The 24,833-nt window shown below is 45.3% G+C and overlaps 1 protein-coding gene across 1 annotated transcript in view; it reads left to right on the forward strand.

The window, feature by feature from the left end:
* Positions 1 to 218: 218 nt before the first annotated feature.
* The window catches only part of LOC147105165 (uncharacterized), a 44,970-nt gene continuing 20,355 nt past the window's right edge, over positions 219 to 24,833 (forward strand). The window contains exons 1-6 of the mRNA XM_086011789.1: positions 219 to 395; positions 1,914 to 2,074; positions 4,099 to 4,123; positions 7,093 to 7,221; positions 8,291 to 8,326; positions 10,958 to 11,129. Of these exons, the coding sequence (XP_085867915.1) occupies positions 329 to 395; positions 1,914 to 2,074; positions 4,099 to 4,123; positions 7,093 to 7,221; positions 8,291 to 8,326; positions 10,958 to 11,129 (590 nt within the window). The 5' untranslated portion in view covers positions 219 to 328. The remainder of the gene's footprint in view (positions 396 to 1,913; positions 2,075 to 4,098; positions 4,124 to 7,092; positions 7,222 to 8,290; positions 8,327 to 10,957; positions 11,130 to 24,833) is intronic.

Raw genomic sequence — 24,833 nt, forward strand, 5'->3', positions numbered from 1 at the left:
CACAGGACATGCAAAAGTTAAGAATCATAAGCAGACCACTGCTCCTAACCTGTGGCCACAATTCACACAAGGAAAACAGAAGGTAGGTTGCTGACATCCCAATGTCCACAATACTGAAGAGGCTTTTACCAGAATTAGGGTTTTGTCAATTTTATGCCAAACTGACCTTATAAAATACTTTGTTATTTATTAACTAGATATTTGCTGTAAGTAAAAGCCATGAGCTATATTGCAAATAATGAAAGAACAGTCATAATTGTGCAAAATCACCTTGCAAAACACTGTTTCTCAGTTACTCGCAGACTTGGGAAAGCATTTTGGAATTAACATGAATGTCATTTTGAAGTACGGAAAAATCTTTTTGCTTCTCTTTTGGTCCTGTCAGGTGAACTGCTGTAAGTAATTATAATCGTGACTTATTAACACTTACTGAGATGATTTCTAAGAGAGAAGGTTTCTATAACAGTACTTTTCACTGAAAAATTTCACTAGTAATTGATTAGTTAAATGAATTGCTGAAAGTACTTGTTCTGATCCTTGGTGTCGCAGATGCAGTATGTGACATGTGTAACTCTTACTCTCACTGACTTTATGTGGTGCTGGAGCATTTACAGCACAGTAAGCAGGATAAAAACTGTAGGCCAGTAATAGTACACATCGTACAAAGACACCCCAACTGAATTTAGGCAAGTGACATGAAACCATCGTGAAGAGCTAATCTCACACCACATAGGCTTCATATCGGTTGCAGTTATATTGAGGCAAATTGAGGTTTAAAAAGTTCTCAGCGGGGTCAAAGGACTTCCATGTTGACTTTTTTTAAACAGGTACAGTAAACTCTTGTTTAAATGGCACTTAATCATCCGGAATACTTTAATAACCGGCAAAATAGATAACCGGTAATCTTGCCGAATCCATCCAGCACTTGTTTTGCCGAGTCCGAGTCTCCCGCGGTGGCCGAGTTAGTCAGTGGTTTTTATTTTTGTTTGTGTTAAAAATTGCCTTGGTAGGTATACCTCTCTGTTATGCAGAATTTTTCATCAACCGGCACCATCCTGGTCCCATAGGTGCCGGATAAGAGAGAGTTTACTCCATTTTCCATTACTGGAAAATGATGGGGTGCAACAGTATAATTTAGGTCTAGCACCTCTCCATCTAAGTAGGTACTGGTCTCTAACTGGTACCTGTAGCATGACAACACCCTTATAAACCCTTGGTATCTGACCAGCTTTTCAGTCAACACGGAGGATAAAATGAGTGGCTTGGATATTTTCTGAAGCATCATTATGCCGAACAGCAGCAATTATAGACGTAAAATGACAATATTTATGTTACAATCAGAATCTGCCTCCAGAAGCCTCTTGGAACCTATCTCTTTCGGTGGGTCTCACATTCTCTGAAGTCAGCAGTGACATCTCATTTATTTGATGACAGGGTTGCCGTCAGCGACAGTGCAGTAAAGTAAACATGCTTTACTCCGTCATGGTATAGTAGGAGTTGGGTCTTTGCCTCATATGGGGACTTTCTTGTGTTGACTGGCAAGGGAAGGTACCAAGGAGAATGGAATTAAGGGATATGGGGATAGGGCGGGAAAGTGAAGTTGAGGTAGACTATCAGCCATGATCTTATGGCCTACTCTTGCTCCTATTTCTCATATTCTTATGAAGGCACAAGGAGGGTTAAGTTGGTGGCTAATTAGTTCATTTCAAATTCCTCTTGTGCATCTCCCGCTGGCCAGTTACAGAATAGCATAGGAACAACCCTGGCTCACATGGCTCACTTGAGTTCTGTGTATGGTTATTTTCACACTTATGTTTGTGCTAGAAACAGCAAAGAGAAGACATTTTCATATGTGTATTTACAATGTTGCTACATATTGCAACCTGAGGAATGCTCACCCCATTATGATTTAGTGTTTTTGCAGAAACCACTTGCCAATACCTTCCTGTCCCGGATCCGGAGGGCTAATGTTGGTCTGGAGGAGATATTACAGAATAACCTGGAAAGAGAGTGCATTGAAGAAAGGTGTTCTAAAGAAGAGGCTCAAGAGGTTTTTAAAGATCATCAGAAAACTGTAAGGATTGTCATTAAAAAGATTCTACACAAATTGTCTGCTCCCTAGAGTCATCACTAGCAGTGGTTTTAAAACATAAAACACATGGGCCTAGAAACTGAACCGCGTAGCACCCATTTTTTGGGCACTGCGCGGCCTACTAAGGCCCCAAAATGTCAGGCAGAAAGCGCCATCGCAGGTTTCACCCCGGGAAACCAGCCCTACCAAGAAGGTAAGTAACTAACCTGAATATGGAGCCTGCGCCTGCTCCTCCCGATCCCACATTAAAGCACCTGATTGTCGCTCCCAACCCGCCTGCCATTGCCCCGGCCCGAAATATGGCCCGACCCAAATCATGGACTCACTTACCTGAGAGCCATTGCGACATTAGCAACGGCCTGATTTTTCTTCGCACTTCGCCGGCTTTATGACAATGAAGTCCGAGGCCCAATGTCTTGGAAGACTCAGACCGCACCATTCTGGCGCAGGGTACTTACCCTTTGACCCCACCCCCACCCACCCCGTGCACCTAAATGGGCGCTCCCGAATTTCTAGCCCATGAACAGTGGAAGATGGAGAGATACCAGTAAGCATACTAATATTTCCATTCTAGCAATTACTGTTGGTGATATTAGTGAATAAATGCATGACATGTGGCAGATGAAATTTAACGCAGAAAAGTGTGAAGTGATACATTTTGGTAGGAAGAACGAGGAGAGGCAATATAAACTAAAGAGTACAATTCTAAAGGGGGTGCATAAACAGAGGTATATAACTGGGGGTATATGTGCACAAATTGTTGAAGGTGGCAGGGCAGGTTGAGAAAGCGGTCAAAAAAGCTTATGGGATCCTGGGCTTCATTAATTGGGGGAAAGAGTACAAAAGCAAGGAAGTTATGATGAACCTTTATAAAACACTGGTTCGGCTTCAACTGGAGTATTGTGTCCAATTCTGGGCACTGCACCTTAGGAAGGATGTGAAGACCTTAGAGAGGATGCAGAAAAGATTTATGAGATTGATTCCAGGGATAAGGGACGTCAGTTACATGGATAGACTGGAGAAGCTGGGGTTGTTCTCCTTAGAGCAGAGAAGATTGAGAGGAGATTTGATAGAGGTGTTCAAGATCATGAGGGGTCTGGACAGAGTAGATAGAGAGAAACTGTTCCCATTGGCAGAAGGGTCGAGAACCAGAGGACACAGATTTAAGGTGATTCGCAAAAGAACCAAAGGCGACGTAAGAAAAACGTTTTTATGCAGCGAGTGGTTAGGATCTGGAATACACTGCCTGAAAGGGTGGTGGAGGCAGACGCAATCGTGGCTTTCAAAAGGGAATTGGATAAGTACCTGAAGGAAAAAATGTTGCAGGGCTACGGGGAAAGGGCGGGTGAAGTGGGACTAGCTGAAGTGCTTTTGCAGAGAGCCGGCACGGGCTCGACGGGCCAAATGGACTCCTTCTGTGCTGTAACCATTCTATATTTGTATAACGTCCCTTTCTATTTTATTTTGGCAGTGGCAATAGCCCATTTAAAACAAATGGATTATGCCTGCATTAAAATAGTGGACAGAGGAATGTCATACGTCATTTGCCTGCTAACATTGCTAATTGTAATATCTAGGATTTAATTTCATGCCAATTCAGGGAAATGTACATAAACTTTATCGTATTCTCATATTTCCAATATGTCCTCAAGTCATCACTGTTTTAATATGTTCTGTTGCCATTTGTTTCAGGAGCTTTTTAATAACATATTGCTGGACCATTTGATCACTTACAGCATCTCTTACATGGAGCCTGTTAATAAGAGGGGTCTATTGCGCATGAGGGGAACCAATTTTATGAATGTTGGCACTACACCCACTGGCCACACATACTGGGAAATCACGGAGGGAAAATCATTGACAGTGAACCCGTAGTTTCCTAATATGTGGGACCAGTGGGCAAGTCTCCCCAACGAGACTGCACATGCATAAGATCACTCCTAAGATGTTTAGAAGCATGCTTTTGTTTGAGTGCTGCGCATATTAAATGAACATTTTTTTTGCAGGAACAGTTTTGGAAAAGATATAACGGTACGTGTTTTTTTCTGTTTTAATTCTGTGCATAGATTAGACATTGAATATATCTATTATTTGAAATGCTGTTGCTAAAATAACGGGCAGAGAAATTTTGTACAAATTGGCCCAGAAATTCGGGTTGGAGGCTTCCCGCGGGTGCAAGCCTCCGACCTGCACTTACCTTGCGCGCCAGCCGTTGAGCTGTGGGCCCGCGTGGGATTCCGATCCTGGGTCTCCTCCAACTGCCGGCGCGCAGTGCTTGCGTATCCCAGGGGCGCAGTTAGTTCGATGCGTCCCCTGGGATCACGTGGGCCATGGAGAGCCAACGGTAGCAGGGAATGCTTCATTCATAAGTTTGACAGGAAGAGCTGTCAAACCTATAAATACTATAAGCCCCAAAACATCACTAAAACTTCAAATAAATTTTAAAAAATCACATTTTAAAAATAACTATAAATTACATGAAATAACTATTTTAAACAATAGATTAAATTTTTGAAAAAATTAATTACATTTTCTAACGGGGCTAAAAATAAACTTACCTTTCTTTAAAGTATTTAAAAATAATAAACCTGTGGAAAAAATGTTTTAATTTTAATTAATTCACCACTTACCTTGTTAAAAGCAGGCCTTGCGACTGCTTTTGACATGTCTAACTTCTGGAGACTTACCTTCCTGGAGAAACCTGGAAAAAAAACGTAAGTTCGATGCGCACACGCTGCCTCGCCCGCGCACGTGTTCGACCACTGAACCCCTTCTTTCAGGGGAACGGAAGTGCCGGTTTCCCGCGCATGCGCAGTGCATGCACGAAACCGGCACTTTCATTGGGCCTACGGGTGAGTATCCCGTGCGTACTCATGCGTTGGGACCCGAATTTCTGGGCCAATGTGCTCATTACTAAATATCACTGCACGATTTTGTCCCATTTGCATTATTAATGTGGGGACAACAGTTCAGCTCATTCAACCAATTATTTGGGATTAACTTTCTGACTGGATGTTTCAAATTTGCTGCAGTGTTAAACAAGGGAGGTTATTTTTACTATTAGATTTAATACTATTTTCAATATTTATTTGAATAGATATTCAATTTATTAAATTATTTGCTGCAAGGAGGGACAAGAGAGGGTGAAAGCAGGCACATTTCAAGAGATGGGTAAAGGACCAGTATTGACCTAGTGAGATTATTGATACATTTTCTGCACTGTCATGTTTGTTTTTTTCTATTTTAGAAACTTGTTTCACAAATGGGCATACATGGATCACAAGGTTTTATTGGCGAAACCACATCAATGATGAGGAAAAGTTTGTCAACGAGTGATTGAAATAAGTTGTATGTAGCTGAACGTTATAGTGATCCACATTGTGGCCCCGATTTTAAGTGGGGGCCGGGAACGGAGCGTGCGATGACAGAAGCAGGCGATGATTCTGCAACTTCGTGAGACGGGGCAGCCTGGCCGATTTTAATGGCCAGGCGTCATTTCCATAATGTTTCCCGGTTTCCCGGCCCGCTGATGCGTCTGTGGGTCTCCTGCCTATCCAGATGCCGCAATTTCCAGTGCGAGTCCCGGCCACTATTTAAAGCCCACCTCTTCAAGGGAGGCTGCATTCAGTGATTGTACACCACTTCCGGACTCAATATCGAGTTCAACAATTTCAGATCATAACCTCGGCCCCTATCACATTTTTACTTATATATTTTTTTCCACCCCTTTGTTTTGGGTCTTCCCTTTCCCACCCCCTTCCTCCTTTTTTTCTCTCTCCCACATGGCAGCTGTCTCTCATCCTGCCAGTACACTTCACACCTAATCTGAGCCGTCTTTTGTCTCCACTGTCCTATTACCATCTCGTCTGGTTTTGAATACCACTTTACTTCTTTTGTTCTATCACAGCCCTGCCTTCGATCTATTTTATTTCCTTTCCAGTTTTGAAAAAGGGTTTCGACCCAAAACGTTGACTCTAATTTCTCTCCACGGATGTTGCCTGCCCTGCTGAGTTTTTCCAGCATTTTCTGTTGTTATTTCGGATTTCCAGCATCTGCAGTATTTTGCTATCATACACCATTGGTGCTTAGTTTGAAGATGGCTGTGAAGTGAGGAAAGGTTCTCTGGTGCCTCCCTGGAGGTCATGATAGCTGCTGCGAAGGCCAGGAGAGATGTGCTTTTCCCCACAAGTGGGAAGAAGTAACCTGGTGCCACAACTAAGAGGGTGAGGCTTGAGGTGGTTCAGGAAGTCAGCAGCAGGAGTGTGATGCCGAGGACCTGGATCCAATGCAGAAAACGTATCAATAAACTCACAAGGTCAATACAGGTCCTTCTTTACCCAGCTCTTGAAATGCACCTGCTTTCACCCTCTCTTTTCCCTCCTACACCATTCACACCAACCCTTTCCCCACCACCTATCTCAAGGGCACACTGTGTCACCTCCCATCCTCACTCCTAACACATGCTCGCCTCTCGCTTCCTCCCATCACTGCTGCCACTGACGCCATCCTCATCTCATCTCATCTCCTCCAAGTTGCTCGACCTGCACTTCCTCTCAACAAACCAGCTCAATGCACACAGGGAGCCCCTTCTTGCAAATGCATGACATCCCCACTCCCTTAACATCTGCCTGATTTTCCCTTTCACCTTATGCACATCCTTGCTATCCACTCATAAGGCTGTCGTACCCCTTTTTCAGAAGAGAGAGCAGAATATTAGGGAGAGGGCAAGAACAGGCACAGGACCACGGGATTGTGTGGAAGTGTGCCTGGAGTCACTGGAGATAAGCAGCGCATGTAACGCACTCAGCATTGGTGATGGAACGGTTGGCAGCTCAGCACAGCAGGGTGGCTGATTTTAGCTTAGGCCCTTTCATTTTCCACAACCAACTGCACCTTCAGCCAACTTCAGATCCTCAACCAGTATGGCCAAATGATTCACGTTCAAATTTACTTTTTCTTATCACCATTATTAAATCTTCACACTTTCTTCTTTCCTCCAGGTACTTCACATGGAGAGCAATCGAAGGAGCTCATCCCTCCTGAGGACGCACTGCCAAACGCTACATCCGTTGCAGACACCATCGCAGACAATGGCACGCTTGTTCGTGAGACAGATGGATCGGCATCTGGTGAGTCTCACAGCACAAGTGAACATGTGAAGATAGTGCTGGTAGGGACAGCTGAGGAGGGTGTCTCATTGCATTTTCTTCATGAGCCTCTCCCCTCTCTGCAGCAGGAGCGTCGTCGCTGCGATGAGTCGTCGCTAGGAGGTAGACTTTGAACATTTTAACCCCTTGCCCCACCATTTCCTGCCTGTCGGTGGGTTGGGGGGAAGGGGGGGGGGGGAAGCGGTTAAAATCGAGGCCACAAAACTCCTTCATAAGTATCTTTAAGTACTGGAATGAGAAGCATATGATCATGTTAATACTCAAAACCCCAAAGTAACACTCAGTTAACCCCTTAATAGCAGTTTATAAATTGCACTCCTATATTTTTTATTTAGAAGACAGAAGGTATGACTTATATCCTGTCGGAGAATCCCTTCGGAAATCCATCCCTCTCAATTGAAGAAATCAATGCCTCGTACATCACTTTTAAAAACATTGTAGTAACAGCAAGATAGTACACTTGCTATAGTAATGGATAATAAAGAAATGTTTCCTGTTTAGTGGCAATTACAATATTGATATTACCAAGTGATTTAGTGCCTCTCCCGAGGTTTGAATCAGTTCTGTATATTATCCTTTTATCAGAGTGTTAAAATCTTCAAAATGTCCAAATATTTATTTAAATCAAAGTGCCAGGTAAAGAGAAAAGAAAGACTTGCATTTATATAGCACCTTTCACGACCACCGGACACCCCAAAGCGCTTTACAGCCATTGAAGTACCTTTTGAAGTGTAGTCACTGTTGTAATGTATTAGTAAATGGATATTTAGAGGTTTATTATTGAACATGGATCAGTAGAACGGCAGTTGAATGAGAATGTTAAAGAGGATTCTTTGTCATTTTAGGGCGAGATAGCCTGCAATAGTCACACGTTGCACGATGTCTTGTACTAACCAGATTTTCATGGCATGAACGATGTTTTCCTGATACAATTTGTATGTTTTTCAGTTAAAGCAAAAGATAAAGCTTTCTCAATAACGTTGCTGGTTTGACAATGTCCTTTTAATATAAAATGTCCTTTTTTATACAGGTAGCACTGAACGTCTCCATTGTAACCTGAACCAAAGTAAGTTTACAATACGATTCGTCAATCAGGATGCAGTTCAAATCGAAATGCATTTCTACAAAAGGCTGCATTATGTTCATTAGGATGGAATTTGCAATAATACAAGTGATTTCAGCTGTAACCGCTCAGTTAGGATGCTTCTGTACAAGTGGTTAATAATCGGATTTCACCATGTTTACGATTGGCTTCAAAAACACAAGATTAAAGGGGAATTGGGAGAGAGGATGAGCACAATAGCTGAGTAGCACATCAGGGGGGGGTCTGGACATCGGGGGGGGGTCTGGACATTGGGGGGGGTCTGGACATCAGGGGTGGGGGTCTGGACATCGGGGGGGGTCTGGACATCGGGGGGGTCTGGACATCGGGGGGGGGGTCTGGACATCGGGGGGGGGTCTGGACATCGGGGGGGTCTGGACATCGGGGGGGGTCTGGACATCGGGGGGGTCTGGACATCGGGGGGGGTCTGGACATCGGGGGGGATCTGGACATCGGGGGATCTGGTCATCGGGGGGTCTGGACATCGGGGGGGAGGGTCTGGACATCGGGGGGGGTCTGGACATCGGGGGGGGTCTGGACATCGGGGGGTCTGGACATCGGGGGGGTGTGGTAAACCACTGTTATACCTGCCTGTGTGTGTGTTTGTATTCCACTGTGTACATGTCTGTACATGCCTCGGCTGACTCCTCCCACGAGTCCAGGTATAAAGGTGACTGCTCCACGGTCCCTCTGTATTCTGGACTGGTCGACCACTCGAGGCACACCTTCATTCTCTTGTTAATAAAAGCCTGTTAGTTACTCGCTTAACCTCAGTCTTTTGAGTAATTGATAGCGCATCAGGGGGGTCTGGACATCGGGGGGGGGTCTGGACATCGGGGGGGGGTCTGGACATCGGGGGGGTCTGGACGTCGGGGGGGGGGTCTGGACGTCGGGGGGGGGGTCTGGACATCCGGGGGGGGGTCTGGACATCGGGGGGGGGGGCCTGGACATCGGGGGGGGGGTCTGGACATTGGGGGGGGGTCTGGACATCAGGGGGGGTCTGGACATCGGTGGGGGGGTCTGGACATCGGGGGGGGGTCTGGACATCGGGGGGGGCCTGGACATCGGGGGGGGCCTGGACATCGGGGGGGGGGGTCTGGACATCGGGGGGGGGTCTGGACATCGGGGGGGGGTCTGGACATCAGGGGGGGTCTGGACATCGGTGGGGGGGTCTGGACATCGGGGGGGTCTGGACATCGGGGGGGGTCTGGACATCGGGAGGGGGGTCTGGACATCGGGGGGGAGTTTGGACATCGGAGGTGGAGAGTTTGGACATCGGGGGAGAGTTTGGACATCGGGGATTGAACATCGGGGGATGTCAGATATCGGGGTTCAATGGGGGGGTCGGCCAATTGAGGGGTCAGATCACGGGTGGTTTACAGGGTACTGGGGGGTGGGGGGCAGCGGACGCACTCCTGCTCCTCCTGGCCCACAAGCAGTGCTGGAAAGGCACTTACCTGTTCCATCCAGCCGTTCTTGCTGTTTTTAATTTTTAACCCCCCCTGCCCATCCAGGGGGGGTTAAAATTACCCCCATAGTGTCCCTTTAAATCAGAGTAAAAAAATTATGTAACTTTTAGCATTGGACACCAAAAGAAAAATCCAAAATGTATTACAATATAGTAATTTTTGAAAGTGGCATTTAAATAACAAAAATTAAAATGGTTTACAACATATACGCCCAGCCAGAATGGACGAGTATCTGATAGGGTAATGAAGCTTTTCAGTTTAGGTGCCTTCCGATTAGCATATCCAGGACCAAACCAAAATACCAATTTGCATTAAAACTTGCTGATTCTCTCACTGATGGGCATCATGGGTTATCACAGATGATGCTCCACCCACTGAGATTGGAGCCCTGAAGTAACAGGTCTTTGTGCATGGAAAGTAAATCTTAATTTGAAGTACCTTACACTACCCCTTTTCGTCTCTCTTTTCCCAAAGGCTTTGACTCCTGGTGAAACATGATGCCATGGCTGTAGCCAGTTCTTCACTGAAATGGCCATTCTATATGTGTGTGAGCCTGGACAGTGATGGACGAGTTGCTATTTAACCATGATAAAGTATCGTAGTCGACCTGATCCTGCCCTTACCTGGCATCAAATTTCCACGAGGAGTCACTGAATAGTATTCAGCGTGCAAATTCTGCCTCTTTCTCCCTCCCCAGGTCAAGAGTGCTGCTGGCAATTAAGTTCTCCAACTGATGCTTCAGCTCATCCACTCATGTGAAGCCAATTCTTTACGTTGATATCCAGCACAAATTCACTGGCCTTTTTGCTGCTTTGATGAGCACCAGAGTTCATTTCAAGAGACATCACCCCTTGTTACAATTGCCTTTGCCTATTCCCTATTGTTTGTGACTTAATATTAACATTTTAAATGTTCAAACTCTATCCCATTGATAATTGTAAATAAGTGAATAATTGGGATATTTACAAGCAGAGAATAATATGTCCTTGTCAAGGAAAGTGCAGCAAGGAATGCAAATGAAAAATTACTTAATATTGTGAACTTGCATTAGTTTGAAATCTGCAATATGTTCTAATCATGCACCCTAAGTGACACTTCTGTTTAAACTCTTTTTTTCTTTTTACAGCATTATCCTTAAGAGAGAACAATCTGGGAGCCATCCTTATCATAGGAAGGCAAATTGTTGAAAAGCGAGAGGAAGCGGTTCAATTACGCCAGGATCTGATTCAGCACAAACGGAATGTTTTCAATCTGATAAAGAGGACACTTGAACAAATAAACGTACCCCTGCTAAAGTAATATAAGCTTTAAATGATTCCTATACTGTTTATTTTGAATGCAAACTTTAACAGATTATTATTAGTTGGTGTATGCTGAATAATTTTTAGAAAACATCAACATCTCATCTTGGGAATGAAAGAATTACACTTTGTCGGGTAGAATCCTTTGCAATTTACTGTAATGCTATGCCACAGGATTGCAGCAATTCAAAACATTCCAGCTGTAATACTAGAATAAAATGCTTGCAATACTTTAGTGTACGGCATATTTTGTGCTACAGAAATTATTACTGAAGTATTTTACATAGAATTACACAGAATGTACGGCAGAGAAACAGGCCATTCGGCCCAACTGGTCCATGCCGGTGTTTATGCTCCACACGAGCCTCCTCCCACCCGATTTCATCCCACCCTATCAGCATAACAACAACAACTTGCACTTATATAGGGCCTTTAACTTAGTAAAACGTCCCAAGGCGCTTCACAGGAGTGTTATCAAACGACACCGAGTCACATAAGGAAGTATTAGGGTAGATGACGGGTAAGTTTTAAGGAGCGCCTTAAAGGAGGAAAAAGTGGGAGAGAGGTGGAAAGGTTTAGGGAGAGAATTCCAGAGCTTAGGGCCCAGGCAGCTGAAAGCACGGCCGCCAATGGTGGAGCGATTAAAATCGGGGATGCGAAAGAGGCCAGAATTAGAGAAGAGCAAATATCTTGGAGGGTTGTGGGGCTGGAGGAGATTAGAGAGATAGTGAGGGGGCGAGGCCATGGAGGGATTTGAAAACAAGGATGAGAATTTTAAAATCGAGGCGTTTCTCAACCAGGAGCCAATGTAGGTCAGCGAGCACAGGGTTGATGGGTGAACGGGATTTGGTGCGAGTTAACCTTCTATTCCTTTCTCCCTCATATATTTATCTAGCTTCTCCTAAAATGCATCTATGCTATTCTGCTTAACTACTCCATGTGATAGCGAGTTGCACATTCTAACCACTCTCTGGGTAACAAAGTTCCTCCTGAATTCCTAATTGAATTTATTGGTGACTATCTTATATTTATGGTCACTAGTTTTGGACTTCCCTACAAGTGGAAACATTTTCTCTACGCCTACCCAATCAAACCTTTTCATAATCTTAAAGTCCTCTATCAGGTCAATCCACAACCTTCTCTTTTCTAGAGAAAAGGGCCCCAGCCGGTTCAGTACTTCCTGATGGATATAACCTCTTAGCTCTGGTATCATTATGGGAAGGTTAGCATTGTGGTTATGTTACAGGGCTAGTAATCCAGAGGCCTGGACTAGTGATCCAGAGACGTGAGTTCTAAATCCCACCATGGCAGCTGGGGAATTTAAATTCAATTAATTAAATAAATCTGAAATAAAAAAATTGTATCAGTAATGGTGACCATGAAATGACCAGATTATTGTAAAAACCCATCTGGTTCACTAATGTCCTTTGGGGAAGGAAATCTGCCGCCCTTACCCGGTCTGGCCTATATGTGACTCCAGACTCGACCCAATGTGGTTAACGCTTAACTGCCCTCTGAAATGGCCTAGCAAGCCACTCAGTTGTAATAAACCGCTATGAAAAACAATAATAAGAATAAAACCGGACGGACCACCTGGCATCGATCTTGGCACCAGCTTCGGGCATGTACAACAGCACACTGGCCCTGGCCCAGTCTGGCAGATAGGTCCTTCAGGACTCGGCCAAGTCGACCCTGCAAAGTCCTCCTCACTAACATCTGGGGACTTGTGCCAAAATTGGGAGAGCTGTCCCACAGACTAGTCAAGGAACAGCCTGACATAGTTATACTCACAGAATCATACCTTTCAGCCAATGTCCCAGACTCCTCCATCACCATCCCTGAGTATGTCCTCTCCCACCAGCAGGACAGACCCATCAGAGGTGGCGGCACAGTGGTGGGAGGGAGTGGCCCTGGGAGTCCTCAACATTGATTCTGGACCCCGTGAAGTCTCATGGCTTCAGATCAAGCATGGACAAGGAAACCTCCTGCTGATTACCACCTACCGCCCTCCCTCAGCTGATGAATAAGTACTCCTCCATGTTTAACATCACTTGGAAGAAGAACTGAGGGTAGCAGGGGCACGGTACGTACTTTGAGTGGGAGACTTCTATGTTCATCACCAAGAGTGGCTCGGTAGCACCACTACTGAACGAGCTGGCCAAATCCTGAAGGACCTATCTGCCAGACTGGGCCTGAGGCAGGTGGTGAGAGAACCAACACAAGGGAAAAACCTACTTGACCTCCTCCTCACCAATCTACCTGTTGCAGAAGCATTTGCCCATGACAGCATTGGTAGCAGTGACCACCGCACAGTCATTGTGGAGACGAAGTCCTGTCTTCACACTGAGGCCACCCTCCATCGTGTTGTGTGGCACTACCACCATGCTAATTGGGATAGATTCAGAACAGATCTAGCAGCTCAAAACTGGGCATCCATGAGGCGCTGTGGGCCATCAGCAGAAGAATTGTATTCCACCACAATCTGTAACCTCATGGCCCGGCATATCCCTCACTCTACCGTTACCACCAAGCCAGGGGACCAACCCTGGTTCAATAAGGAGTGTAGAAGAGCATGCCAGGAGCAGCACCAGGCATACCTAAAAATAAGGTACCAACCTGGGGAAGCTGCAACACAGGACTACATCCATACTAAAAAGTGGAATCAGCATGCTATAGACAGAGCTAAGTGATCCCACAATCAACGGATCAGTTCTGCAGTTCTACAGTTCTGTCACATCCAGTCGAGAATGGTAGTGGACAATTAAACAACTAACAGGAGGAGGAGGCTCCATGAATATCCCCATCCTTAATGATGACAGAGCCCAGCACGCAAGTGCAAAAGACAAGGCTGAAGCGTTTGCAACCATCTTCAGCCAGAAGTGCAGACTGGATGATACATATCGGCCTCCTCCTGAGGTCCCCACCATCACAGAAGCCAGTCTTTAGCCAATTCAATCCACTCCATGTGATATCAAGAAATGGCTGAGCGCACTGAATGCAGCAAAGGCTATGGGCCCTGACAACATCCCGGCTGTCGTGCTGAAGACTTGTGCTCCAGAACTAGCTGCGCCTCTAGCCAAGCTGTTTCATTAGAGCTACAACACTGGCATTTACTTGACAATGTGGAAAACTGCCCAGGTGGCTGTAATCCCCTTCCCGCCTCCAGGAGATGGGACCCGGTGCGGGTCGGCTAACCCGCCTCCTGGGAAGATGGCACGGAGGCGGGTTGGGAGCAAGACAGGCACCTGCCCCCAAATTCTGCCATTTTCCCGGCAGTCACTCCTCCAAACCCGCCCCCCCAGGGCTGGCAAAATCCAGCCTATAGTTATGGTAAATTGATAAGTGGACATTGCCCTCAGATGTCGATCAGTCACCCACAAGGGAAGTTTCCTCTCAGCAATTCGCTGCAGGTTTTCACGGGCTTGTTCCACTACCCAGGATCCATACATTACACAAACATCATTTCACGCGGCCTCACTAGAGGCATTCAGATTCTCCTTTAAAATTTGGTTTATCTTTTTAGCATGGGATTCTAAATAGTTTAACCATGTCCTGCAAATCAATGGTCATAATTTGGTCCTTCAATTTCTCTTGTTCCAGACCATTCATTTTATTCAGAATTTCCTTTAGACGATTTCTAACTGCCTTTACGGATTGATCCAAATTAGCCAAATCAAGGCTATTAACGAGGGAGGTTCTGATATTAAAAACAGTGGCTGCATCATTTATCAGAAACTTCTTTTGCTTATAATCACCTGAGCTTAAAGTAAATGATTTTAGATGCTTGCTTGTAATAAGTATATGAATTGAGTGCAGTTTGTTTCCTGGTAATTACTTGTAACCTCTTGTTGATTTTTATGTAAAAGAAGTTTCACAGATTCAGTGGGCTGGATTTTGTCAATGGGAAGCTTTTGGAGGCGGGACTGCTGCTTGCCGGTTTTCAATCCCACCTCCATCAGCTTCTGGCCAACCAGCGGGATTTTCCCAATTGACCTTGTTAAGCCCGCCCAGTGGGCTCAGCAGGCCAATTAGGGGGGAGTCAGTGACAGAGCACGTCAATGTCTGACGTGCCATCTGTCAAGATTTGTTGAAAGAAAAAATGTCAGCATTTGACAGCTCTGTGAAGCTGTCAAACACTGACATTCTGTGTAGTTTGATGAGACCTTGTGTTCAGGACTCATCAAACCTTTCAACTTTGCAGAAATCATCTGGCTGTTGGATCGGAGAAAGTCTCTGAAATCTACAATGAGGATGTCAGGATCTCCGGCTCCACAGCGGTTGAAGGCTGGAGGCAGAAACAAAGGTAAGTGAACATTTTCTAACACTTTACACTCACCTTACATACTTACCACTCCACACTTGCACCCATCACTCACCTCTACATTGCATTTTCAGACCCCGCAGACCTCCTACTCATCTCCTCCACCCTGGCGGGGTTCCTCGAGGTCGGGAAGCCTGCACTTGGGAAGGTAAAATGGGACTAATCCTATTTTCTGCCTGTTAACTACCTGTTAACAGGCAGTTAATAGGCTTTAATCCCTTTCCCGCCTCGAGGAGACAGGACCCAGGGCAGGATGGCTTCCCGCCTCCTGGCAAAAAGGCACGGAGGCGGGATGGGGCGGGTTTGCCACCCGCCCCCAAATTCTGCAACTTTACCGGCAGTCCCGCCTCCTCAGGGCTGACAAAATCCAGCCCCTTGGGTTTTGTGTTGTCTGTTCCACGGGTCTGAACTCTATAAACTGTCTGACAATCAGAACATCTGATTATTGGCGCCCGAACAGAGACCAATTTGGAACAAACAATGGCCAAGATGATGAATGAGTTAGTCACAAAATATGTGACAGTGAAGTTACCCCTCAAAGAGGGGTGGGTGTGGGTCATTATTGATGGTGATGATCCAGTTTTGGAGGCTGAACAGTGGATCCCAAGTGTCCACGTGTCCGCAAAGGTTAAGGAAATCTGTTTGTTTATTGGCCTATCAGAGGCAGGTTAAATCTGATGAAAGGGTAAAGATTAAGTTAAGGCAAGAAGCAGAAGAAGAAAGGGAACGTAGAAACAGACGAGAGGAAAAGTTAGAACAGGAGGATAGGTGGTGTAATAAAGATCAACAACTCGAGAGCCAGTGTATAAATAATCAGAATCAGTGCGATGCCTTGTCAAAAGAACTATCCAAACAGAGATATCGGGCAGAGCAGGCAGAGAAGATCAATGAGGACCTGAAGGTTGCATTTAGGGTCACCCAGAAACAGGCTCTAGAGGGTTGTGGGGACCACCCTGAATGTAATAAGTGGATTAAGGAGTGGGAGATAAAGAGGGAAAAAGATCTAAGTTGCAGGCTAACCAATCTGAAAACTCAGCAAAGGAAAGAAAAGAACAGGGATTTGGGAAGTGAGGAAAAGCTGCTGAGACGGCGATTTAAAAGAAGGAAAAGAAAGAGAAACTTAAAGTTTTACTGACACGGAAGCTATGAGCATCTGTGCGGAGACAAATAAAACACAAGATCTGCTGAGTGAAAGGAACCTTAAAGGATGCTGAAATTTCAGTTTGTGTGAAAGTGCATGTTAAAGTTTTCCTGACTGTGAATTTTAAGAAGTTACAATATTCCTTTTGTCTGAAAGTTTGTCTTTGAAAGAAAATATCTGTTGTGTTTGTTTTAGCTCCACCCACTTTTCTGTGCATGGAGCTAAAGCCATTTAACCCTTTATTGGTTGTTGGAAGTTTTAAGAGTGTAGATGTGTTAAATATGTTCATTTCAATTTAAAATTGTGCACCTAGAAGTGGAAGAGACTTTCTGATTTGCATTTTTAAGTTAAAGGCACTGCTGTGGATATATTTTGACTGGGACGGCTTGTACAGCAAACTGTAAATCAGAGGCAGTTTGTTTTACAAAAGATAAACTTCAGCCTTGAAGTTGCGGTTGCCATGGTTTCTCATCATGTCTGCTAGAAATGAGTTTGGACTTTTTGAAAGTATTTTGTTTTAATTGGATTACAAAAAATAGCTATTGTTTGATTTGGTTACTGCAAGTCCGAGACGCCCACTTTCTAAGTTGGGAAAAGGAAAAGTTCTGTCTGAAGTGATATCTGAAAAAAACTTGTATGAATGTTTCGAAGCTACAAGCTGAAGGAAGCTTCTCCTTCTTTTCAAGCAGTACTGGTTAGTTTGAGATATTAGTTTGAATTGAATTCGAGTTATTGAGGCTAATTAACCTGTTTAAACCAGACTTTTATTGTGGCCACAGTGAAATTCTGGTTGGTGTAAATTGTGTGAAAGCCTCTAGTTCCGGACATGAGGCAATCACATCAACAATTGGTATTTTTGAAATTTCTGACCAAATTCAAGTGCGTGTGTGACCAGGAAAAAAAATAGAAATGTTATTGTGCGTGGAGTTGTTTTACAAAATGTTTGTGGTAGTAACACAATTTTAAAGGCACAAGGATTTTGTTTTAAATTTACCTGAAAGCTGCGAGCAGCTGTGTGACACAAGCTGACATTGCTTGATGGTATGTGGGTTTGTTTTCTTTTGAAAAAAATGTTAACTAACCTATTAAATTGTGAAAACCACCTTCCTTTTTCGATCGGGAAAGTTTAAAAAAAAAATTATGTGAAGTGATGCAATTGCATGCGTCTGACAATTTGCTCTGCCTTCTTACAAACCTGCAAAGGAGTTAACCCTTTCCGCTGACAGCTGGTTTTCACCATAACAACTAAATTTAAAGGCATTGGACGTTATTAAATTTAAGTTTCTTAATTTTAAGTGAATATTTCCCCACAGTGACAGAAGGGAATCAGGAATTGACGAATTAACCCATTGGACTTGTAGGAAAGCCACAATGAATTGTCTGTTTTTTCTTTTAAGCAGGGGACCAGATGAGTGTTGATGGTGCAAGATTACCAGGTGGGTAGAAGTCTTCCCGTGCAAGTCGGCCACAGCCTCATGGAGGGCCAAGGCCCTAGTTAGAGAGGTATTCTCCAGATGGGGACTTCCTCGTGTGGTAGAGTCAGGTCAGGGAAGTCATTTTACAGGTCAGGTAATGCAAGCCATTCTGAAATTACTTGGAATTGAAGGGAAATGGCATGTGACCCACAACCCACAATCATCGGGAATTGTGGAAAGAATGAACCGTACGTTAAAGTTGGCCCAGCAAAAGGAATTAAACGAACAACACACTAAGTGGGATGAGGTACTTCCCCAAATCCTTATGGAGATACGCAGTAAAGAGTTCAAAGGAATGGGTCACTCCCCTCATGAATTGGTAATGGGGAGACCCATGCGAACCCCCACAAACCTGTTGGTCCCCACTCTGACTGATAAACAAATTAAGGAGGTGACTCGGGACAAATTCCTGAGCGACCTGTGGGGAACTTTAAAGGAACTGAACTTGAGGGCCGTCCACAACATTGGGAAGGCGCACCAACACAACCGACTACACCTGACTCCGAGTAAACCCCAGGAGTGGGAAGTCGAGAGCCAGGTAATGGTACGAAACTATGCGAGGGTGGGAGTTTTTGAACCCCTCTACAAGGGGCCGTATAACATTATTGACAAAGCCAGTCCTATGGTATATGCGGTTCAGTTACCTAAGAAAATCAAATGGTTTCACATTAACCAGATGAAGCTTTTTCAGCCCACCAGCAGGTCCAAAAACAAGCCACGATCATGAACATGGTGGGCCGGATTTATCCTCTCCAGTGGGATGATGAAGAGTGGGTGTCTAATGGGACACCCCCACCTAGTGAGGCGCCCTTGCCTGAAGTGGCGCCTCCACAGGTACAGTATGATCCAAATGAAGGTGGACAGGACATGGGAGCTGTAGAAACCTCCTCATCCCCAGGTCCGGAACCACCTCCTGTCCACAGACGAGTCCAACAGACCTCTCCTACCCCACGACGTAGTAAAAGAAATAAAAAGACATCCTTGAAGTACCGTCAGTGGTAGTAGTCGAAAATTGCCCAATGCAGAAAAAAGAAAAGTACAAAATTCTGTAAAACATCAGTACTGAGAGCCTGAACTGTATAAAATAAAAGTATTATTCTGGCTAATGATCGGGTTTCTGCTCTCTCTCTCGAAGATTCCACATCAGCCTATTCAGCATATTGGACCACCACTAACTATTTTCCCTATAACAGTTCGATTGCAGTTGCCCCGGAGACACCACCCCGGGATGCCACTCGGAACATTACCCTCCAGTACATCAAGGGTGATTGCGAAACCGCGTGTTCAGGGACAGTGTGGGTTACCACTGATGAGGTCCAGGAAGGTAGGGAGGGCTATGCAAAGAAATGTGTGTTACTTATCATGTATCGGAATGTGTCAACGGAACCATAGATGCCATAGAATTAAAAGTGAAAGTTCACCCGAAAATGCCTTCCCCTACGAATAAAACACAACCGCGGGAAGGCGAACAGGAATCCCGGGTTGCCTGTCCCAAACACTCTCTGGGGCTGACAAATGGGTTAGTGGTAATCCCAACCTGGATGATATTGTACCATGATGTGCATCACGAGGTGGTACCTGTGATATTAGATCTGACCGAGGTGGGAATACCGAACTGGTGCAAACCAGAAACAGCGCGGTTATATGGGAGAATGGTGTGGGAATTAATAGAGGGATTTTGGGAAAGAGCCAGCACAACTTTGGCAGAATCAGAATTAGAGCCATTATATCACAAGGGCTCAGGAGATGGTAATGGATTTAACAATAACTTTGGGGAAAATACCGAGATCACTGAAGGAAAAAATGTCGGTTACGGGGTTAAATGGACCATAATCAGAACTTCTTACACATGGGCCACCAGCACTTCCCTGCTAGCAAGGAGCTGGAGAGTACCTTGCTGCACATCAGTGGGGCTATGAGGACCTACGTCTACACTGACATCCGTCCGACAGAGGACGGTTATGAGCCTCTGCCATCTGTCCTCCATAGATACCCATCTATTGTCCATAGATAGCCATGTATCCTCAATAGATAACCATCTGCTCTGCATAGATAGCATGTGCTCCTCTGAGTGGCTCATTAGCTGCTCCATGCAGGTGGCCATCCTATCCATGGAAGAGCCTACAGTCACCATTGCCTGCAACACAGTGGTGCTCATGTTGGAGATGGACTCCTCCATTCTCTGAACACTGGCAGTCATCACGCTTGCAAAACCTGTCAGAGCCTCCTGCACTTCTTCCTGCAGCGCTAGAATCGCACTTTTTCTGTATGGCCCCCCGAGGTTCAGTGTCTGCATGCAGCTGAGCAGAACTGGGAGAGTCCTGTGCCCTCGGACAAGGAGTCTCCACTGCTGTCCCTGCCTCCACCATCTGCTCTTGCTTGCTTGTGATTTGTGACACACCAGGTGACAACACTGCTCTATCTCGCGAGGGACCCACCGAGGTGTGCGCTTCTGTCTGGTGACGGTGTGCCCTCTGAGGCTGGAGGCTCCTCTGAGGAGTCGTTTTCCTCTTGCTCCTGGACAGTGGTGGGGGCTCTTGATGGACCTGTGGGAGGGTAAAGAGATGAGCTAGATATGTCATATGTAGATTGGATACAGAAACCATTATGCACATAGTGACCATTCACTGGCTGCTGACATCAGCCCCCCTATGAGTGACTGATGTATGCCATGTAGCTGTATGATGTGTAATTCTGTCACCAGGTTGCTGAGATATCCCCCTCTCTCCGTCTCTCACCTCCAGGTGCTCAGCGACTCTCGCCAGCTCTAAGGCAGTCTCCTCTGCTGTGGTCAGGGAGGCCATTGATGCCGTTCCACCGCCAGTTTTCTCCCTCTCCCTCTTATTGTGGGCTCTCTTTTCCTGCAAGGAGGGAAAGAAGAGAAGGTTGAGTGAGAGTGACGGAATGAGGGTAAGGAATGGATGGGTTACATCTGTAGAGGGCGACTATGATGGAGTGGGGTGGCAATGCCTAGTGGCTTCCTTGTGTGTTGTTAGTTGGTATGATTGCATTAGGATGAGGGTGAGTGTGAGGGGTGGCTAGTAAGATGGGGATGTGATAATGTACATAGAGAGAGAGAGATGGGTGGAGGTGCAAGTTATGTTGGTGTGAGTAAGGATGTGCAGCAGCAGGGTTGGGAAGGCAGAGTAATGGGAATGTGATGAGAGTCACAGCAGGATGAAGGTGAGTGTGGCTTTGGACTCACCTTTCCTGATCTAAATTCCAGTGGATTTCGGTGCTGACAGAAGATGCGTTTTCCTCATTATCCTGTCAAAAAGAGTAGTAAGCCTGAGGATCGGGAGGATTTTAGAATTCAGCAAAGGAGGACCAAGAAATTGATAAGGAAAGAGAAAAGAGAGTAAATTAGCAAGAGACATAAAAACAGATTGTAAATGTTAAACATAGAAGATAGGAGCAGGAGTAGGCCATTCGGCCCCTCGAGCCTGTTCTGCCATTTAATGAGATCATGGCTGATCATCCAAATTCAGTACCCAGTCCCTGCTTTCTCCCCATATCCCTTGATCCCTTTAGCCTTAAGAAATATATCTAACTCCTTCTTGAATATATTTAATGAATTGGCCTCAACTGCCTTCTGTGGTAGAGGATTCCACAGGTTCACCACGCTGTAGGTGAAGAAATTCCTCCTCATCTCAGTCCTAAATGGCTTACCCCTTATCCTTAGACTGTGACCCCTGGTTCTGGACTTCCCCGCCATCGGGAACATCCTTCCTGCATCTAGTCTGTCTAGTCCTGTTAGAATTTTATAAGTTTCAATGAGATCCCCTCTCATTCTTCGAAACTCCAGTGAGTACAAGCCCAATCGACCCAATCTCTCCTCATACGTCATTCCTGCCATCCCAGGTATCAGCCTGGTGAATCTTCGCTGCACTCCTTCCATGGCAAGAACATCCTTCCTCAGATAAGGCGACCAAAACTGCACACAATACTCAAGATGTGGTCTCACCAAGGCCCTGTACAACTGCAGCAAGATATCCTTGTTCCTGTACTCAAACCCTCTCGCTACAAAGGTCAACATACCATTTGCCTTCTTAACCGCCTGCTGCACCTGCATGCTTACCTTCAGCGACTGATGCACAAGGACACCCAGGTCTCGTTGCACTTCCCCTTCTCCCAATCTATTGCAATTCAGATAATAATCTGCCTTCTTGTTTTTGACACCAAAGTGAATAACCTCGCATTTATCCACGTTATATTGCATCTGCCATGCTTCTGCCCAATCACCCAACCTGTCCAAATCATACTGGAGTTTCTCGGCATCCTCCTCACAGCACACACGCCCACCCAGCTTTGTGTCGTCTGCAAACTTGGAGATATTACATCTAGTTCCCTCGTCCAGACCATTAATATATATTGTGAATAGCTGGGGTCCAAGGACCGATCCCTGCGGTACCCCACTAGTCACTGCCTGCCACTCGGAAAAAGAGCCGTTTATTCCAACTCTTTGCTTTCTGTCTGCCAACCAGTTCTCTATCCAAGTCAATACCTTGCCCCCAATCCCATGTGCCTTAAATTTACACGCTAATCTCTTATGCGGGACCTTATCGAAAGCCTTCTGAAAGTCCAAATACACCACATCTACTGGTTCTCCCTTATCTGTTTTACCAGTTACATCCTCAAAAAATTCCAGTAGATTAGTCAAGCACGATTTACCTTTTGTAAATCCATGTTGACTTTGTCCGATCCGGTCACTGTTTTCCAAGTGCTCTGCTATTACGTCTTTTATAATGGACTCTAGCATTTTCCCCACTACCGATGTCAGGCTTACCGGTCTATAATTCCCCGTTTTCTCTCTACCACCTTTTTTAATTAGTGGAGTTACATTAGTTACCTTCCAATCCATCGGAACTGTTCCAGAGTCTGTAGAATTTTGGAAGATGACCAGCAATGCATCTACTATTTCTAGGGCCACATCCTTAAGTACCCTAGGATGTAGATTATCAGGCCCTGGGGATTTATCAGCCTTCAATCCCATCAATTTCCCTAACACCATTCCCCTACAAATACTGATTTCATTCAATTCCTCCCTCTCATTAGACCGTGTAGGGTTCAAAAATCCACAACCACGTTTTACCAAAATTGGATTGCCCTCTACAGTTTAAAACCAACATTTTCGGCCAAGGCAGAGGTCCCGACAAGCAGGCTGGGATATGCCTGGGACATCCTGTTAGATCCGTGTGTTAATGGAGACACGGAATGCAGGAGTTGATTTAACAAGTGTTTACTGAACAAAGTCTGGAGGTGAACTAACTACACAAGGCGCTATACAGGCTTATATACCCGAGTGGTCACTACTGGTACTACAGCACACAGGGGCTTCAAAAACATAGTTCCTCTTAAAGGTACATACACTACAATTCCTCCCTTTTTAGATAAATAGTACATAACATTTTAAGTAATCATTAAATAACATTTTTACAAGAACAATAATCTACACATTTGCTGAAGTTAATCAATTACAAATTCAGTCTTTCTGGAGGCTTCCTGACTCGGTCCGGACAATGCCTCGGTGGTGTAGTAGGTTTCGGTGGTGTAGTAGGTTTCGGTGGTGTAGTAGGTTCTTTTGGGAAGGTCGATTCGGCTTCAATGCCAGTGTCGGGTTCATCTGGTTCCAGTATCACCGGATCGGAGGTAGATGCTATGGGTATCTCTGCTTCATCACTAGGCGTATAGAGTTGTGGTGTAGGTTGTCCTTTTTCGGATGACTCTATGATCTGGTCAGCATGGCGCCTTATTATGCTTTCTCCAATGTCCACGGTATACATCAGCGGTCCTAGTCGTGTGCAAATAGTTCCAGGCTGCCATTTCTCGGTACGGTAGTCCCGGGCCAAAACTGGTTGACCTATCTGGAAGGTTCTAGTTGGCCTTTCATTCATGCTTTGAAATTGCCGGTTCTCTATGTCCCTTCTGATGTTTGGCTTGACCAAATCCAGCCGGCATCTTAGTCTTCTATTGAAAAACATCATGGCGGGGGTTTGGTTTGTAACCACATGTGTTGCATTCCTGTACGCAAACAAGAAGCCCAGTTTTGAAGAAGGGTCCAACCCGAAACGTCAACTCAAATTTCTCTCCACGGATGTTGCCTGACCTGCTGAGTTTTTCCAGCATTTTCTGTTGTTATTAAGAAGTTATCTACCTTATGTTGTAGATTTATGTCTTCATTACCCATGGCCTTTATGGCCTTCTTGAAGGTCTGGACAAACCTTTCAGCTAATCCACTGGTGGCGGGATGGTATGGGGCGGACGTGTAGTGCTTAACCCCATTGTTTTTTAAGAACTTCCTGAATTCTTCGGATACAAATTGCGGTCCATTATCAGAACAGATCTGTTCAGGCAGCCCATTCCTGGTGAATTTGGTCCTTAATACTGTGATGGTTTTTTCCGTGGTGGTGGAGGACATCTTTATTACCTCCGGCCACTTGGAGTGTGCATCCACTGCGATTAAGAACATTGAGTCCATAAATGGACCAGCAAAGTCGATATGTACCCTTTGCCATGGAGATGAGGGCCACTCCCATGGATGTAGAGGGGCTTGTGGTGGGGCGTTTTGGACCTTCTGGCATCCTAGACAGCTCTTGGTCATTTCTTCGATGTCTCCATCGATACCTGGCCACCACACAAACGCTTTGGCTAAGTTCTTCATTTTCACTCCACCCAGATGCCCCTCGTGAAGCTCCTTTAGCACTTTATCCTTGAGTTTGGGTGGAATCAACACTCTGGATCCACACATCAAGGTTCCTCGGCAC

Source organism: Somniosus microcephalus, chromosome 18, assembly GCF_052327205.1.
Source record: "Somniosus microcephalus isolate GS21.2 chromosome 18, FLI_Smic_1.0, whole genome shotgun sequence".
Classification (NCBI taxonomy): domain Eukaryota; kingdom Metazoa; phylum Chordata; class Chondrichthyes; order Squaliformes; family Somniosidae; genus Somniosus; species Somniosus microcephalus.